Here is a 19,995-nt window from a genome sequence, read left to right as displayed (position 1 = left end):
TTTTCAACTGTAATAAATGTGATATTCAATTTACCTGCTATGACTCAAATTTTGGGTGTCCGCCCCCCTCTGCTGCATGCTGCATCGTTGTGGAAAACCTGGAGCGGAAGAGATATCTGCGGCTTATAGTCCGGAAAATATGGTAATAGGTCATAGTAAGCCACACTCTTGTCTCTAAACATTAAATATATTCTGGCAAGTGTTTTTCTCCATCCACAGTCAACATTTCAGATTCTATAGTCACCATTTTTTCCAAGGATAGGACTGAGGCAAACGTAGAGGACTGTGGAAAATGATACAAGTTTTACATGTGTGGGGTTGGTTGGACTCCATTTCTGGACACAAGGGTTAAGCAGTTTTCTCGTTATTGTGGAAAACTGTTTTCTTAAGTTTGGTCTTAAGAAAACTATTTTTGTCATATATAGATTTTCATTTTAATTTGGAATGAAATAACGCCCATTGTCATTTTATCATGTTAGGGGGCTGGTGATTTAAGGCCCAAGGCAGTTACATAACTTTGCTTATCAGATATTGTCACTCTGCCAGTGACAATCACTAAACTGAAGTCAACTGGTCAGAGTCGTGCAACTTTCCTTCAGTCTTGATGTAGCTATATTGGTAAGATTTTTTTACTCTTGTTTGTTTTTTTTAGAAAATCCATTGGCTACACATTCAGATTCTAGATCAACTGCTCAGACTGTGTGGAAACTCAGAATTTATCAGCACTGGACCTTTACGTAAAAACGTGAGACCCAAGTTTTTTGATTATGTTTGCTCTTCAAATGAAAAGGAAAAGATTTTTGTTTTAAAACTACAATTTTGTTTTAAAGTTAATTAAATTTAGAATAATGATGCATTGCAACTGATAATCCTGGGGTCATTTTTTATGGTGGTTGTATTTAAGGTTATGGTTTATTTTGGAGTAGCGCTCAACTTGATAAAGACTGAGATTACTGCGGCAGTTGTTTAACCTGCATGTTGGTTTCAGGTCAAGTGTCACCCAGCATGAGTCTGCATGCTGTAACTGGAAGAAGAGTAATAGATAGCGGAGTGGGAAACATAGTTTGAGGTGCATCTAAACCACTTGATATGTTTGTTTTATGTAGCGTTACCATTGGCAACAGAGTATGTCATTTCCATTACCCGGTGCAGTTGTAGTTATAAAGACAAACTTTAGCCTGCAGCTACGATCTGTGGAGGACATGTCTACTAGCTTCTCCTGAAACTAAAGATGGCGACCATATCATGAAGTCATTAAAGAACTTTAATGACTTCATAAAACTGGTAAGCATTGGCTTACCAGTGAAACATCATTCACACCCTATGAGACGCTTTCAAGTTCACTGATTAGGAAAAGTGGATGACACAGTTAGCAAGGGAATGGATGAAAATCCTACAGCCATGACCACACAGATACCTAGTTTAAAATATTTGTGGTTTGTAGCTCAACTTTCAACATGAACATTCCAGAACTTTATACAAAACTTTTCTGACCCTACTTGTCACCTACTTGACGGATAAGTTGCAGCCTTGTAGCTTAAAAATTTCAAAACCAACTCTTGTCATTGTCTTGTCAATGAACAATGGTGTTAGTTTCCCCAGGATTCTCTTTTGCATTAAAGACTGTTGTGATAATAATTGAAGAACTTTCACAGTTTGAAGAGGCATGTCAGTCATGCTTCCCCATGAATTTGCAGTCAGAATCAGAGAGGAACAGCTCCTCCTTGCAAAAACATTCATTACTGAAACAAATTATTCTGCCTTTGATTAGATTAAGGAACTATATAAATATATAACGTATATGGTGTGTACATATTTATACATACATATATATTACTTCTGTTGTTAAACTGTGTTGTTGTAGGTGCATGTACATATTGGAGACTAGAGTGATCAGGGGGGTGTGGTGGGGGGGGAACTACTTGGTGATTAAGCTTTCTAAATTTGAATTATATCTTTAAAGCTCAAAGATGTGAAACTGATGCTTAGAATGGGAGATTTAGCATGTGTAAGAATTATGTGTACATAATGATGCAACTTTTCTTCGGTCCTCACATCGTATGCCAACAAAAGTAACTCCTGAAATGTGAAGAGGCCAGGCTTCAGCCTTCCTTACAGTGTGATGTTTGCCTTAGGATACAGTGCTGCGCTTTATGTGCTGTGAACAGATTTCTTACAAAGTAGCAGGAGTGTGTCACCCAGCGTTTGGAGGATCCAGTTTCAAATGAACTGCATACTTGCACCACCACATTTATGTTTTGTTTCGCATTCTTTTCTTCAAAATGAAAATGCGAAAAATTATTTTATCAACAATTGCCATAGAAGTGGTATAATTGGATGCTATTGCTTTAAACATTGATTGGTATTTACAATGTTTGTAGTTAAACTAAAACCTAAACGGCTATGTTTATGGGGTAATTTAAGATATTTTTCATATATAAAATATATAAACTTGTTTTGATGAGATAAGATCTAAATTAACTACATAATAAGGAAATAAAAATGTATTATCTATTCCAGAGATATAAGGAGTTAAATAATGTTTTTTTTTGCTTACTTGTCTTCTCACATTCAACGATCTGTGTTTTTGATCTCATACTACCTTTTATAGAGACAAAAGGCTTACTTCAATACAAGAGTAAACCTGTGTAATTAACAAAACAAAAGTATGCTGGTCTCCTAACAGTTGATGAATTGGAAAACAGTATGTTACAATGTGTTTTCATGCCCTTAAACATTTACAGCTCTCAAACTTTGACATAATCTTTGATTAACTAGTAGTTTCGAGTCGTTTTACTTGCCCTCTCTCAATTTCTCAGCTGCCATTTAGAGTTTAAATCTAGAGATTAAAAAAAAATGTTCTCAGGGATTATTTTGAGTTTTTTAAAGACAAAATTCAAGACTACATTGTCCTCTAAAATCACATAGACCACATTATTGAGTTGAGAAGTGCATTTAAGTACATAACACAACCAAATATTTAGCAAAGTCAGTTAACTAGTCTTAGCTAATCTATCAGGTTTTTTTTTTATTTATCATGTGAATATAGTCATTGTATATACATCATATATACATGGTGCATAATTTTGTGCCTCAGCTGATTTTCTATGCCCCTGGCTGTTCAGAGGAATAGGTTTTTCTCTTAGTGTATGTTTGCTATTAAATCATATAGAAATGTCTACATAGAAATATTAATGTTCATCAACCAACACAAAGAACACCGGAGGGCTTAAGGGCATTTCTAAGTCAACATATATTGTTAAATGGGTCGTAACAGATACTATAAGTAATAGTGTCTTAATGCCCTTCCAGTAAATTGCTGCTTCAGCAGGTCTGAGTCTATTTGCCCACTAACCTTACATCTATCTTTATGATCTGCATTTCCAACTTCTGGCCTCTGATGTGGCTTTGGACTCCATGCCAATCACTAAATGCAGTTCCAGCTCTGGTTCTGGGAAAGCCAAACATTCTGACTTTGTTTCAAGGTAGTCCAAAACTTCAGGTATGTGGCAAAGACCGCTTTGAGATGTGCTTTCATTCAACCCGGTCTGTAGTAAGCCCAGCAAATCTTTACAGTGTAAATATCCTCCATGTTCAAAGGGTACAGAGTTCTTGAGGCAGCGGAAGGCAAACCAAGTTAACTGCGTAGTTTTTAACAAAGTTATTCTTGTTCTTGGAAAAATGGCACTGCATATAAATAAACAGTAGCTTTAGGAAGCACCACTCTCCCAAATATTAAGTGAACATCAGAGTGGAATATCCATACCTCATTTGAAAGATTGAAACAAAATATAAATATTGTTTGATCTGCACAATGCTACCCTATGTAATATTCCTCATATCTTGAATGGAGACAGTCAGATTACATTGCAAACTGCTCCGTAACAAAAATCATCTCGAACGAGTGCAAAAGTAAACATTTTTTGGTATACATATGTACTTACCTTCCAAAGCTGATTCATATGGAGAAACATCACTAACAATAAAAGCACATATTCATATGCTTCAATTGTTTAGCATATCATTATTGGCATGTGAGTTACAGGAATTGTGCAGTGGTTGAGCTTCTCTATACTGAGTTTTTGACAAGATCATTGACCATTTACTCCAAAGGCATTAGTCACCTGAAAACAATTAAATGAGTTTCAGAACTGGCATCTCATCTGGACTGTGTTAAAGTTTTGCCAAGCAGCATAAGGAGAGTGTACATAGGGCACTAATTACACATTGTAAGGGACATTAGATTTTGTTTTACTCCCTGGGAAACGGGAAAGAAAAAGATGTAATGCGACAACTTGAAAAAATAATGATCCCATTACACGTAATATATATGGTTGGATAAAAAGTGATTGGCAAAAATCACATTTTGACACGTTATAATTAATAGCTTCAATATATTTTATTAAAATGTTATATGATAGACCAGCAGAAAGTAAAGCATACTGATTATTTGTGAATACCATGTTTTCTTGTCTTAGGAAACATTTTTTTTAACATGTTGTGCCTCTGACTACAAACTGACTGTTATTTAAACAGATTAAATAACAGATTAGTTGTTCAAGAAATCATTTACATACCAAATGAGTTTATTATTATTTAATGACTTCCCCGTCACGTGATCAAAGTCTAATATAGGACCTTTGGGATGTGTTAGAACAGAAGAGTTTGGAAGCAACAAATCTGGCGCAACAGCATGAGCATGTTGTAGTCATGTTAATATGGACCAAAATCTCTGAGGAACCTTTTTAACACTATATCTTATGAAGAATTAAACCTTTTCTAAAAGCAACCTGGTTTTAATGTAAATCTCATGCGTGTAGGTGTTAAAAAGATGCTGATAAAAGGAGCCAATAAGCTACTGCCTGATTTTATGGAAGAAACTGAGTCATCTTTCTAATGAATATAGACATTTTATTTAATATTTCTATTTAGAACAAAACCTGGCTTATGTATCGCTTATTTAATGCAATTACATGGATAGGACAAACAAAGAGTCAAGGCTAGGATCAATCTGAGAGAGTGAGGTCAGGAACAGAAGGGATGGAAACAGTGGAGAAAAGAGATAATGATCAAGTTTTAAACCATTCTTAAGCTTTTGTACTTACTACAGACACTACAAAACCTTACAATTCAGTCACTATAATAACTGTTCTTTGGTTAAAATTTACTCTTTTTCAGATCAAAGGGACAAAGATTGTGTCATAAGATAGATTAAGAATAAACTGATTATATCAGAAGAAATTAATTATCCTAACATGTTCACAAATAAAACAACTTCATTGCTTTTACCATGACAGTGCAGACATCTGGCAGGCAGAGCATTAGGCAACAGACAAGTGTCAAAATAAAAAAGTAGACCCCTACAGAGATAGAGATAATGAGCTAACAGCCGGAGGACAGCCAGTCATGACTTCATTCATCTGGCTCTGGGATGGAAACAAATGCAGTCTCTCTGGGTAATTAAAAGACACCCAGGCCTCACAAGGATATGCCCGGCAAATGGGAGAGAGGGAGAAGAGAGTGAAAGAGAGATTCAGAATGTAACCCTATTGTGTTTCATGGAGGGATTTGACCAGTGAAGCGCTGGTCTTGTGGTCTGGCCTAACACCATGCTTTAGGCTCTGATTACAACATCTGCCTAGAGCCATCCTTGTCCAGCCTTTCCCCATGTAAAATGAGTTATCTGAGTGATGTAAGACTTTTGCATAATACATTTTTTTATTTATGTGTTCCCAAGTCACTTTCTCACTCCAGCAATGGCATAAGGCAGCTGATACAGGTGAGGGTGGACGAAGTCTCATCTGATGTTAACTTTGCGTTAGATCATATTGGTTGAAGTTTAAGTACGGGTTATTGTACAATGCTTTTTTGCAGCCTATTAAAATCAAGTGATCATGATTATCAATAAATATCCACTTATGATCATGTATAGTTTGAAAAAAATGGGTATCCATGTATTTTTTTTTTATCTCCTTTACATCTACCATTAAGTGCGTGTGCATACCTCAGTATATGAAACAACCATGTGTGCCTTCGTATCACATTGAGGCAAGATCATATATTTAGCTCAGACAGTATTTATAGCTGTTAAACATGGATGAAATACTTGGTCTACTTTCTCACCATGACATGGTGCCGCTTCTGTCTTTCAGAGGAGTTATGACTTGTCTGTGCACATAGCCAGGAACTTTAGATACACTGTAACATATTTCTTTCAGTGTATGATCATAAACTGACATATGCAGAGTCGGAAATATGTTTTATTAACTACAGCCGCTGCAAAATTTCAATGAACTCCTGTATTTATTTGCTTACCCTCCCACCACATAAATAATCCATGTTTGTAATTAAAACAACAAAGAACAAAACTGATTACTGTTGGATTTGTTGTTTTTGCTTTGCCCAGATGCTGATCTGCAGATATGTAAGCACCAAGGTCCATCTTGCTGCACCAAGAAGATGGAGGAATGTTACCAGGCTGCGGTGAAAAGAGAATCCCTCCAAAAAATTGAGTCCTACACCTATGAGCTGGAAAATATGCTGTCTAGTCAGTTAGATACCTTCCAGGGTAAGTGATCAAATGATTGTGTCAGGCAAAGGTTGAAAGGGTCTACACTCTAAAAAGTGTTTTTGGCTGTAGTTCATTTTATGGACCTGTTTACATAAATGTTGCTTAATTCGTTTGGTTTAGTGATGACAAATTACTTTTGTGTGTTCAATTAACTTAAAAGTTACAAATCTAACTAACTTAAATTAACTTAAAGGATCCTTTTACTGTGACTTTACTTGAAACAATTGAGTTCAACACCAAGTTTCATATCCTATATCTGACCAACTCAATTTTTATGTTCACCCAACTCAATTCATTATGTTTTTCCAACTCAATTTACAAAGTTTTTAATGAATAACTTAATTCATTAAGTGTGTTTAACATTACAAATTTAAGTCACTCTCACTCAAGTTATTTATTTTTGTCTAACAAATAATTAAAATCTCTTTGACTAAATTCTATAGAAAGTCAACTCAAACTTTTAAGTTGTTCCAAACTAAAAAACAGAAATATTCAAAATTACATTATCACTCACATTGTACTTAAAATACACATAGAACTTAAATTATTTTAAGCATATGTTTTAACATGTTATTTTAGTTTTTCCAAAATCCTGTATGCTGAAAAAGTAAAATAGTTTATCCAACTTAATTTATTAAGTTGACTTAACTTAATAAATAAGAGGGGAAGACATGCAACAAAGGTCATCAGGCTGTAATCGGATCTGCGACGGCCACGTTAGGGACGCCTTACGTCAGAGACGAAACCGGCATTGAACATATACTTTTTAGATTATTCTCTAAAAAGTGCATTTTTAGAGTACACTTCTTGGGGTGCACTCTCAAGTGATGCTATAGCAAAGGCAGCAGTACAGTGACAAATATGTTGCATTTGCAATGGTAAAAGCTGTCACTTACTGCGTTTATTGTGCGGAGGTGCTGACTGATGTGTCGCAGGTGTGCGCTAACGCTGTGGCCAAAGTGTGCAATATAGTGATGTGACGTTCATGAATGAGCTGATTCTTCTGAACGGCTCTTTACTAGTAAGTTACGATTGTAGTCTGACTGAGAATCTTTCTTTGTTTTTGTAATGCTCTATGCTCACTGCAGTAGCTATTATTCTGTTTTATTAAAAATATGTATTTATTTAATCATCGAATAAGCCTTCAATTGAAGGCTAGTGGTGTGCTGTGTGTGCCTGTCTGTTTTGAACTTTTGTAGAAGCAGTTAATTCTAAATACATGTACAATCTTGTATTTGCCTTGTTTATGTATTGACATTATCATCATATGATTCCTTAGTCAATGTATTGACACTTTTCAATTTATACCTGCTTGTGTGGGCTTCATTTTCACATTTTTGTCATTTATGTTTCCTCGCTATCTGCCTGCACTAAACTTTTACATGTTCACTATAGTTTTTAGTCTTTCAGTCATACACTTTTCTTTCTGAACCTGTTGTACGTGGGTCATGGAATATTTTATTGAAGGTCATGGAGAATCATAGAGAAGTCATGGATTTTATTTTTTTTTTCAGTGGGAACCCTGGAACTTAGACAACAAAAATTTCCAATATAAGCCCCAAAAGATAAACCCATCACCTACAAGAGAAACTAACATAAGGAATAAAGTAGAACAAGATGATGCAAAGTGCAAAACAAATCCAAAACTCAAGCATGACCAAACTGAGAGAAATAAGAAATCTAACCAAGAAAACAACAAAAGCAGAAATCCACAAGCGGAGAGGATATGACATGTGGCTATTTCGTTCTTCATAATTAGGAACGATTATGTTTGCTTAAGCAATTATTTATAGTTATTCATTACCAAACTAGGCCCTTTTATGGCACAACAATGGCTTGAGTGACTATTTGTGGTTTGAAACAAAACAATGTCAATTTCAGCTGGAAAGTGTTGAAATTAGATGCCATCTTGGTCCCAGATCTGAGCTTAAAGTGTGAACTGAACAATGAATAAGATTTGAAGAAAATATTTTAATGACTTTGAGAAGGCGTAGAACAACTAGAGGATAGAATAACACAGACACAGCACATCCAATGTCGAGCTGTTGAAGGAGGGGTTTGATACTGCAAATATGGCTATGGCAGTCAAGTGTTATGCCCATAGCACAGTTGAACTCTTTAAACCCGCACACTGGCCAGTTGGATGGATTAGCATGCCCTTAAATGCATCTGATGTCAGGTGATTCAGGCCAGGCACCACGCCAACCAACTTTAATTACGTTGATGGTGTTGTCTACAGCTGCACAGCCAAGAAATGAAATCAGGAACAGTGCGGAGAAATACGCGCACACACAGGCACACACAACACGATGTAATGTCTCGTAATCTGTCTGACTTCAAACTGAAAAATTCACATGAAATCAGTATGAAATAAAGTCTTAAAGAGCTCACTATTTTCATTTAACGGACTCTGTGGTTGGAAATAACACAGATACAAAAGAGGAGTGGACATGCCAAAATCAAACTGCCATTACTTCATGCAGCATGATCCACTTGCTACTTCACATTCCTCCCAAGGCACTCAGACAGCGCAGAGACTGTCCTTAGAAGGCCTTGAAAAGGAAGAACTAGTGACGTCATTATTTTTAACACCATCACACCCTGGTTTCTATTGTTGCTCCTTTCTGATTTTCCGTTTTTGACTATTCTGTAACTGTGAAACGGCTGATCATCGTTGTCCAGACTGGCTCAGACATGATGTAAGATAGGAAGGATCTTATTTATGATAAAACAGACAAGTAGCAGATACACTCTTCAAACCCACTTGTGGTTCTTGTTGAAACAGCTGTAAGAGGGAGGATTATATCTCCAGTACTCTAAACACCTGAAAACTACGTGTGAAATAGATGGATTTGTTAAAGAGCTGATATCCACCACTGCAAGGTTTAATAATATATGTCCAAGGTTCATGGTACATCAAACATTAACACAATTAGTCAAACCGATATCTGTTCTTTTTTGAGTGGGTGGACTGATTGGGCAACACACAATTCATCTGACTTTACTGCGAATTTTCTCTTGTCCATGAAAGGTCAAAATCATGTAAGCAGGCTCAAATATGTACATACACGGAGGAACTTTTCCGCCATAATCCAAGAGCACACATTTTCAGTCCGAAAAGCAGGATTTCATGTCTTTTGTTCTCAAACCTTTTAATACTTTTGCTTACATTTTCATTTTGAAAGCAGGACTTCATATCTTTCTTCTCAAAACTTGTAATGCTTGTGCTGAAAATGTGTACAAGCATTTTCAGTACAAAATCGATATTAGCTGTAGTGTCTTCAGCAGACAAAGCGAACGCTGCCTGCAGTATGTCTGTCTTGTTCAAATCAAAAGATTAATTAAGATCCGAAACATTTAGAACTTTATTTTAAAGACCCAAGAAAACTCAAAACTCAAATTACCAAATGCAATAAAGATATCAGTAATTATTATTTCAACAAAGTTCTGTGAATTTCTGTTTTAATACAGTCAACCACAAAAAAATGGCAACCCAGACTGACTTTCTGCAGAGCAGGTGTTTAAATTAGTTTATCAACCTCCACTGTGTTAAGGCAACCACTTATTAACAATCTCAAAATAACAACAATCCTGAAAAAGTAACATTGAGATGGACCGAATATGTTTTTAATGTAATCTTTTGCTCTTTTGGCTTGCGGAGCTGTCAATCAGATGGCACGGCAACGGGTGAGGAGATGTTAGAGAAACATGAAAAACACGCAAGCAGTTTTGAGTAGTTGTTCACGTTTTGACTGTTTATTTTTTTACTTTGTTGTGCTGAAACTGAAAGTTCAATAAACAGCAAAATTGGACTAATTACCTCATATGTTTGTCAGCATATGTCACAATAATCACAAGATTGGTCATCAAATGATTGGTCATCAAATTATTTCAGGAAGTATTTAAACTATGGCTCCTTCGGTGACAACTGCATGAAATGAAATTCATTCTAAAATATAAAAGAAAATTTGTGTGGCACTCTCCGGCATCTTTCCTTGACTGCAGAGTTTGAGAGACACTTTACTGCCTTTTCTGCTAACAACTTTTTTGCTAACTACTTGCGTTTCCCGTTTAGTGGAAATATTGATGTTGAGACTTTCTCTAAAATGACAATCTTTTTCAATCTGGATAGCTCTGCTATTGAAAATGAGGATTTACACATGACGTTTTAAATAAAACCCAGTCCAAAAGGTGGTATAAGGTGACATCTTTGGAGGCTGTTCTTCGGGGTGAGGGGGAAAAATTCAAAATATCTACTTTTAACTTTACAGTGCTCTTTGGGTCTTCCTAATAGGCTGCATTCTTTCACATGAAAATCATCAAACCAAATTTCAGATCTACTCTAACTGGCATTCTGTTATCCTGACTATGAGAAACTTGCAACCTCCTCCCAGAGTTACAAGTCCCACTAAGAAAGGAACTACAATAGGTTTTCTACCACTTTATTACGTCTACGTTATGTTTCATGTGGTAACTCTTAGTTGACTGCTATGAGACAAAGCAGCTCTTGGTCTCAAGAAAGCAATGCTACCTCAAACAAACCATTCTGACTGTCAATGTTGGTGTCTTTTTACCCAGTTTTAATGGTTTAAAAGGCAATTTAAATGCTGACCATGTCCATCCCTTAATGACCACAGTGCACCCATTATGGCTTCTTCCAGCAGGATAATGCTGGCAACCGATTTTTTGAGCATGTCAGTGAGCTCGCCATAATCCTTTGGCCCCCACAGTCACCAGATTTCAATCCAATCGCACAACTTTGGGATGTAGTGGAACGGGGGGATTTCCATCATGAATTTTCAACACTTATGACTTGCTATGATGTCAATGTTTTCCAAAACCTCTGAATAATGTTCGAGACTCTTCGGGGAATCTACGCTATGGAGTACTAAATCAGTTCTGAAGACAAAAATGGGACAACCCACTACTAGCAAGGTATACCTAATAAAGTGAACAAATTACTTCAGAGTGTTTGGGCTTGTAGGATGCCAGCATAAATTGTTGTTTGATCCTTTACATGACCTTGACCACAATGCTCATTCAGAAACAATGGAAAAACCCACGCTTGTAAAAGCTAAGCATGTCAGAGAAGTTTGTGTTGTTGGCAGTCATACAAGAATATGTAGCCTAAAAGCATATTTGATGGAAATGATTTTTCTTTCTTAATTTAAGCTGTCACAATCATCTTAGGTGGCCCAGATAACACAACTTCCATAAGGGCACCTGTCCCATTAATGAACAAGCGGGAATTTCCAAGAATTTGTTTGTTTCACTTGTCATGTGAACATTCCAAACTATGCCTGTATGCATTTGCAAGCAGAAGACATAATAACTCACTTTGTTGCTGCATACTGTCTTCATTGTTTCATCAGATTCAGTACCTTTTATCTTAATTATAATCTTTTTTTGTCTAAAAGACTTCCTGCTCATCTTAGGCGATTCTTTCCCCCTGTCCTCTCACATTTTTGTGCTCTCACTTCATGTTTCTGTCTTTTTTTTCTCTGCAGATGTTTTGACTGACAGGGTTATTGCTCTAGAGACTGATGCTTGGACACAGGATGATATTTCTTTGCACCATGAGCTCATTCTCAAATTAGGGAGGATATCCGGAATCTATCCCTACACGTCTTATTTAATCATCCTGGGTGGAGGGGAAATGTGTTTATGAAGTTAACAGTAGAGCCAGTATATTGCATATTTTGTGTGAATGTTGTTTGTGCTGTTACTGTGCCTATAGAAATCTCTTGAGAAGTTTTGATTAAAAACGACAGCATTGTTTCCCCTGAATTTGAAGAACTTTGGCTCTTTAGGGAATAAAGTAAAATATCAAGGGAATGAAGGAGGAGAGAAGAAAAACCTAACATCTTCCGAAAGGCATGAAGTTTTTTTAAACAACTTCTTGCTTGTGTTTTTCGACGAGCACCTGTTGCCACTTTATTAATATGAGAATCATGAAAGAGTTCAGAAAGTAAGAAGACAAATACTAGATAAAGACGGTGGTCAAGACTAAAAGGAAGGCTTTGTAAAAGCATCCATAGGCAGTGCATGAACACTTGACTATAATGTTTGCCTATTGGTGCTACATGTTTTCCAATGTTGAATTGGAAGCAGCCAATTCAGCATTCAACAAAACACGCCTTGTTCGCGACAGATTTCCATTTCACATGTCACTTAATGTAGCACTAAAGCATTGTTACTAAAGACAAAGACGACAATGTACCTCACAAGTACTCAGTTTGATTGACACCACCAAACTGCCATGCCTCCAGAAAAACAATTCAATATCAGGAAACACTCAGATGTGGGACTGGAAAAAATTATTTGCTGCTCTGTCATGAAACATGGTCCCTCTAATGTCAACAGCAAACAAGGTACACCTTCTCCTCACAGGAGAGTGGCAAATCCTCACTGATTACACTTTCTAAAATTGCTATACAATCTTCAATGATTACTCAATCTCGTGATAAAAAGGCATTTTGGACCCTTGCTCTGATGGTTCCCTGAGCAACAGTTCATGTTCCCCATGTCAAATCCCACCATGTTCTTTTCCAATTATTGATGTGTCTTTAATTTGCCACAGAAAATGTGTTCCCCAAAAGACTGAAGGAATTTAAATAATAATAAAAAAAACATAATACTTCTAATAAGCAGGGTAATATAAGCTTTATTACATTTTTCCACAGTAATAGAGTTGTCAAACCAAATTTGGACAGGGTATACCTTATGTTAATGGGTAGAAAAATGTCTTAATGTTTATTCATAATATAATTTTCCACTAAAATCTGTACTCTTAAAGGTTTCTATGAAGATCCACTATCTGAGCACAAAAACTATTCCTGAAGATCCTGGGTTGTCAAAGTTGTATTTTCCCAGCTTGTTTTCTCTGCTCAATGGATTTCAGTCTGTCTGGAGTTTGTCTAACTTGCCGCTGGGAATTTACTGCGCTGCCTTTAATTGTTCTGGTATGTCTGTTTTTACTGTGTCCTGTCTGACTCAACTTCCCTTATGGTTCAACGACAAATCCCAAAAGCCCTTCAATGTTTGTCTGAAAGTTCCAATCAACAGCTTTATTAAACTCTGGTAGATAATCAGCTAAACATCAGTGAATTTTGATATTAGAAATGTGCAAGTTGAGAAAAAGCAGACATTTGTAAAGGGGGGGGGGGGGGTGTAAATGCTGCATTTGACCCAAATAAAGTTATCCTTTGAGGAAAAAGGGAGTGTTATTGAAATGTATTTTGAGGTAAAAGAAGAGCAGAACTACATGTAGATGTATTTTAAGGAGTGCTGCAGTGCTTGTGCAATATCAATGTATGTTTGGAATGCATGATTTTGATGCAAAAGTTACAAAGAATATTAAAGTTTCTGAATTATGAGTCATACTGTTGGTTCAGTCCACATTGGGCTGCGATTGACTCACCTCCTCCAATCTCTCACCAAAGACTCACTTCATCACGCCCACATTCGACTCAACTAACCCTAACCCTCCTTTACCGTTTATTCTGCCACTCTCTTCCCTTTGTGCATCGTAAAGACTTCCATCTCAAAGATTTTATCCACAGATCAGTGTATTCCAGCTCAGAATGTACAATTAATTGTAAAAATGAAATAAAAAATAACAATCATGAATGATGTTCTGAACCTGGTCAGCCATGAAATGATAAAAAGGAAAACTTTTTGTTAAGACAAATTTATTCTGATAAAAATCTTTGATACAGCAACTTTTTTTTATCAAGGGTTTCCATTATTATTATTATTATTATTATTATTATTATTATTATTATTATTATTATTATTATTATTATTATTATTATTATTATTATTATTATTATTATTTTGCCATGTTCATGCTAATGACACCCCAACTTATCACTATTCGTACAAAAAGGCTCATTAATAAAAACAGCAACCACACCTTTTATGGTGGAAAATTCCTCACACCCTGCGTCTACACAAAAATCTGTTTCAAGTTAATCACGTGCTACCCCGTGTGTTTCCAATTCTTTCCCAACAAAACGTTTGAGTGCCTTTACTTTTCTTGACTCCCTTCAATATCTTCATCAGTCACATTTGAAAGCTTTTGTTTATCCTAATCGTTGGGTTTGGAATAACTATTTAGAAGAAAATGCCTCCAGTCTGTGGTGTTCATGAATAATAAACAAACATGCAAGATTCCGATTGATTTTCGTGCTTCACCACATAACTGAGACTGCCCTCATCAAAGTGTTCAACGACATTCACATAAATACAGACTGTGGAGGCACCACAGTGTTGGTTTTGCTGAACCTCGGTGCAGCATTTGACATGGTTCACCATGACATATTATTGAAGCGACTGGAGAACTGGGTAGGACTCTGACACAGTGCCTAACTGGTTGAAATCTTCCTTAACGTCAAGAACTTCTTTGTGCCAATTTATAACTTCTCTTTGGAGCGGACAGAAGTTGCATGTAGGATACTGTATGGTTCAATCCTGAGATCCCTTCTATCTAATATATATATATATATATATATATATATATATATATATATATATATATATATATATATATATATATATATATATATATCATAAAGGCTTAGGTCATAAATATTATTATTTATGACCTAAGGCCGCTAGCTTAGGTCATAAATAATAAGATTAGCTACCGTAACTACACAGATGATACACAGATTTACATTACGATGTAACCAGGGGAACCCATTCAGGCACCAAACAGATGCTTGAAAGAAATCAGTGGATTTGCCATAGCATTCTCCAGCAGAACAGAAACAAAGTGATGTTATGATCTTTGGACCTAAAGAGGAACAATACAGGGTCAGCTTGGAGCATCAGTTATTACAGTTAGAAACAAGAAATGAGGTCTGAAATCTTGGTGTAGTGATGGACTCTGACCTGAAACTTCAGAGACGCATGCAAACAATTACAAAATTGTTCTTCTATCACCTAAAGAACATTTCCAGGACTGAAGGACTACTGGTTTAAAATATTAAGTGAAAAGAGTAAGCTGCATTTCTGCCTACTGTTTATTGATGTTGAACTTTTGAATGTTCAGACTTTCCAGTTGGATTCGCTCGATGTGCTGAATACTACATTGTGTAAACCATCAGAAAAAAAAACACTTTTGACCTTTGTCCCTTTGATACTAAGTACTAGAGGTGCAGTCCATCAGCCTGTCAGCAGTCTACAGCAAACACCCTCCACACCCCCTATTAGCCATTTCAACAATCTCATCCACTCACACCTCCCTGACTCCTTCAGCAATTGCCCCTGTCCCCAGACTTCTCTGTTCCCATCATTCTCTCATCTCCTCCTTTCTTCACCTGTGATCATGTTTCTGTATTTCTGCAAACAACAGGAAATGTGTTCTCATTTCTAATATAGTGTCAACTATATTTCAGACTGCGCCAGTGTGGAATTAACCATGCTTGATTCTATGAAAATGAGCTACATTTTCATATTCCAGAAATTAGTTTTTGTGTTGAATTCCATTTTTTAATCACTGACAATATTTACCCATAATGCATTAAACAAATTTTAACATTAGACAAAGCCTGGTCCCAATTAAAAACAAAAACTGTTTTTAAATGATGAATGCACTTGTTAAGAGATACCAACTTGACTCTATGTAAAACAAAAATATCTGTCCCATTTGTCAAATCTAATGGTGGGTCACAATTGAAATTTTTAATCATGTTAATTGCAGGGTATGTAGTTAAGCAATTGCAATTAATCACATTTTAACAAAAACTATACATTGACAAAATGAGCAACATTTTCGACTCAGAAGCCCCTTCTGCTGCTAAATTACTGAATAAATAGACATATCCAAATTCAATTCAAATTTAAAAGTACTTTATTGATCCCAAATGGAAATTAAATAATGAAATGATATGAGATGAACAACAAATACATTCTTTCTAAATTTGTTATTTAGGTTTCTAAATCTATTATTTAGGTTGTTCAACCCTCAGAATGGTGCAAAAATAATGATATATTTTTTTAAGTGAAAATTAATCTCCAGTAATATGAGACACATAATCTGTTACCGAGATTTGATCATCCGATGATCGAGCAGCTACACTTCCTCCCTGAGCTACTCTTGCCAGCTGAAGAAACAATTTATTGTTCTGGGTAAACTGTTTATTCACCGTCATTGGTGCCCATGCTAACTAGCCTGAGCATTCATGGCAGCCTGTGTTGTTTTGAACCAGCTGTAGCGTGGTAGAGAGACGAGTGTGAGCCACGCCTACATTAGGGTGATTGACAGTGCTAAGACCCTCTTGCTGGCTCTCATTGATTGTTTCTTGCAGCGCTCTTTATTTATTCAGATGATGGCAGAAGAGCTTGATTTTTCATTCACAGATTATCTGTTTCTTACTATGCTGTCTGTCTCAGCATAGTGACAGTTTTAACAAATATGTAAAAAAAAACAACAACACATTTTTATAAAAGTGACATACTGCTGCTTTAATGGCCAAGACTCAGACGTTTGGGAAAATATTTTGTCAAAGTCAAAATAAAACTTTTTGAAATGCGTACAAATACATATTTACAGCAAAATATCATCCCACCTGTTAGTCTGATAAAACAATTAGGTTTTTTCATAGTTGTTTTGTTGGGTGAATACTGGGTGCTGGGGGTGGCAGTGGTTACCTAACTGTTTTGGGAGGAGTTCAGTTTTCCAGGTCAACACGCTTGCATGAGCAGCAAACCTGTGCATGTAGTTTCACAGATGACTCATGCTCCTTCTTTAGACTTGGTCAGGCTGTGTTCAAGAGACACATAAAGGCAAAATGAATCAAAAGATTGATTCAAGAATTTATTAATAGTTTATTACCATTAAAGCAGGAAGATTATATGACACTGGAACTTTCGGCTGTAACTCAAGATGACCCACACTGCACTCGGAGAAGACAGTGTAGATATACGGTCCTTTTGCTAATTAAAACAAGGATATGTAATCTTCACATGTGTCACTATGACACATATCTGTGTGGTGACCTGTTGGAAACCCAAGCCAGTAGAGGGATTAAAATGCTTTTCCTGAGATGATAGTTGGTCAGATTCATTCAGGACTGTCAGGACCGACTGCCAGGATGGGAATGTCCCACAGCTTTATGGTATGAGAACAGTGTCTCCTGTCTCATTATCACAATATTGCTGTACCTCCAAACATACACAAGCAAGCAAAGTTGAAATCGCAGGGCCACGTTCTCATCCATCCGTACTTTATGACTAGTTCATCTTGTTGAAGCAATGGCAGTAAAAGCTGAGCAAAAAGAAACACAAATAACTCTGTAGGATCCAGTATTATGGTAGTTTGCTTTAAATGTTTTTATAAGTTTGCAATTTTCTTGCAGGAATCAGGGCTACAACAAAATATAGAGTGGATTGTAAAATCTTTAAAGGGAGCGTGGACTAGGGATTTTTTTCCTAATTTTTTTGACTTCTGCAAGTCAAAAAATATATCTTTCTGTTTCTAAACTGATAGCTCACAATATTGACCCCTTGCACTTCTGGTTTCAAATTCTGACATCCATGATCAATGTGATTTGCCAACATTTACTTATTTGTTTCAAAGACAACCCCTTGAGATGTATCATCAAATTTTCTAAGGGGTCCTTAGAAACCATAAAAACAATAATACCAATCATAATAAGCAAATCCAAAATATATGTGTCATTGTTGCAAATGGCTGATACATTTAAAACACACATTTTCATACACATGGCCTTCTTTTCTCACTGTCTGATAGGTCATTAAAGATTGCCAAAAATGTTTCTATTTCCTAAATGCCACTGTAGTTAAAATATTTTGAGAGGATGCTTTATTACTGTATCTAACAAAAGTTTACATAGACTTATTTTCCCTCATAATAGTTAACTAAAATTTTATCCAGTTGTGTGAACAGATCTCTATAGCACCTTTAGACATCTGGAAATTATACCACAGGATGAGTCAGAGTTTTGGAGGTCCACAGTTCTCTCCCTGATATCTTGATGTAATTTTATTATAATTATTTTTTTATTTCCAATGATAATACAGAATAAAGGTTATGATATACATATGTTAAAATTCAACCAAAGGGGTTTCACCAATTTAGTCAAAGGTTGTAAATGAGCTATGAGCTTCCAACCTTGCAAAGGCAAGATGTCATCATCCTGGCCAGTCGCAAAATATTTAAATGCATAGTAATTTTAGTGTGAGAAAGGGGAAAAAGAAAAAAAATTAAACTCATAAATGTTTCAATATTTTGGCTGTTGACAAAAAGCAGATAATGTTTTTTGGTAGTCCTAACTAGCCTGAAACAGGATTGTTCTTTTTGATCAGACAATGAGAGAAAACATAGTTCTGTGTCTTTCTATACAGTGTATGTAAACATTTGGTTTTAAGCATGAAGGAGGTTGATTCCTCATAAGCATGGTTGTGTTGTACCAAATGCTTTCACTATTGGAACAAAAAAAAAAGTGCAGCAAGTCAGCTGTTTTCTTTGCAGAAAAGTATTCACATGAGAGCGTTAAACATCACCTAGTAGTAATTGTAGCTGTTGCTGCAACAGCAGAAACTGCTACTATTACAACTGCCTCTTTTACTAGACATAGAATATAATATTTTTGTGGAGAAATCAGAGCCAATCACAGCAAAGGCAATAAACACTATAGTTGTGACTGAAACCACAGACTTACTGCTATGCTTATTTTGAGTCTGATTGTGGCAGCTTCACTATGGTGACACTTAAGTTAAATTGTGCCAGTTAAACATGGGGTATGCTGTGCAGAATGTCAACCAAAGTTGGGTTTTTTGTAATATAAACCAAGTGTTCTCAGTGAACACTTTTGGCCTCAGACTGATGGAAAGATATTGTGTAATACCTAATTTCATAGTCATAAATTTGTACTCACTTTAGCCTATTGCAGAACCATGGGACACAGAATGGGTTACGCATCTTTTTCTTGTTTATTCCAATCAAATAGGAACAACCACTGCAGACACCTCTAATTGTTCTGACATTTTCTGCTTTACAGTTATGTGACTTTAATTTCTGTGTTTAGGACTTTCATTTAAACGAAAGAAAATTGCCCCATGCAACCTGACCACATTTGAACTGCCTTTCATTTCCCGAGAGAAACACAGACGGGAAACAATAAAAAGTGAGGATAGCCACCAACAAATGCTTGTCTAAATTGAATGTGGTCACGTCCAAATTTAGGCACGGTGGTCAGGGAGAACAATCTGAGCCAACTGACTTTCATTCAATGGCACTGAGAATCTAAAGCAAATGTTTAGGAGATCTCTCAATTGTTTTGCAGAATGACAAGTCAGACTTGTGAGTCAGGTAGAGGGCAGGATGAAAATACTTTGCGAAATAAAACCACACAAGAAAACAACATATTCTTTTGTTACATTTCTGTGCATTTTTT

At 36.1% G+C, this 19,995-nt stretch overlaps 1 protein-coding gene across 2 annotated transcripts in view; it reads left to right on the top strand.

The window, feature by feature from the left end:
* gpc5c (glypican 5c) overlaps positions 1–19,995 on the top strand; it is a 100,514-nt gene that overhangs the window by 7,523 nt on the left and 72,996 nt on the right. For both annotated transcript variants that reach the window (XM_008433801.3, XM_008433800.3), the window contains exon 2: positions 6,407–6,568. In XM_008433801.3, the coding sequence (XP_008432023.2) occupies positions 6,407–6,568 (162 nt within the window). The remainder of the gene's footprint in view (positions 1–6,406; positions 6,569–19,995) is intronic.

Source organism: Poecilia reticulata, chromosome 17 (assembly GCF_904066995.2).
Source record: "Poecilia reticulata chromosome 17, P_reticulata-male-v2, whole genome shotgun sequence".
NCBI lineage: Eukaryota > Metazoa > Chordata > Actinopteri > Cyprinodontiformes > Poeciliidae > Poecilia > Poecilia reticulata.
This window is presented reverse-complemented; position numbering and strand designations above follow the sequence as displayed.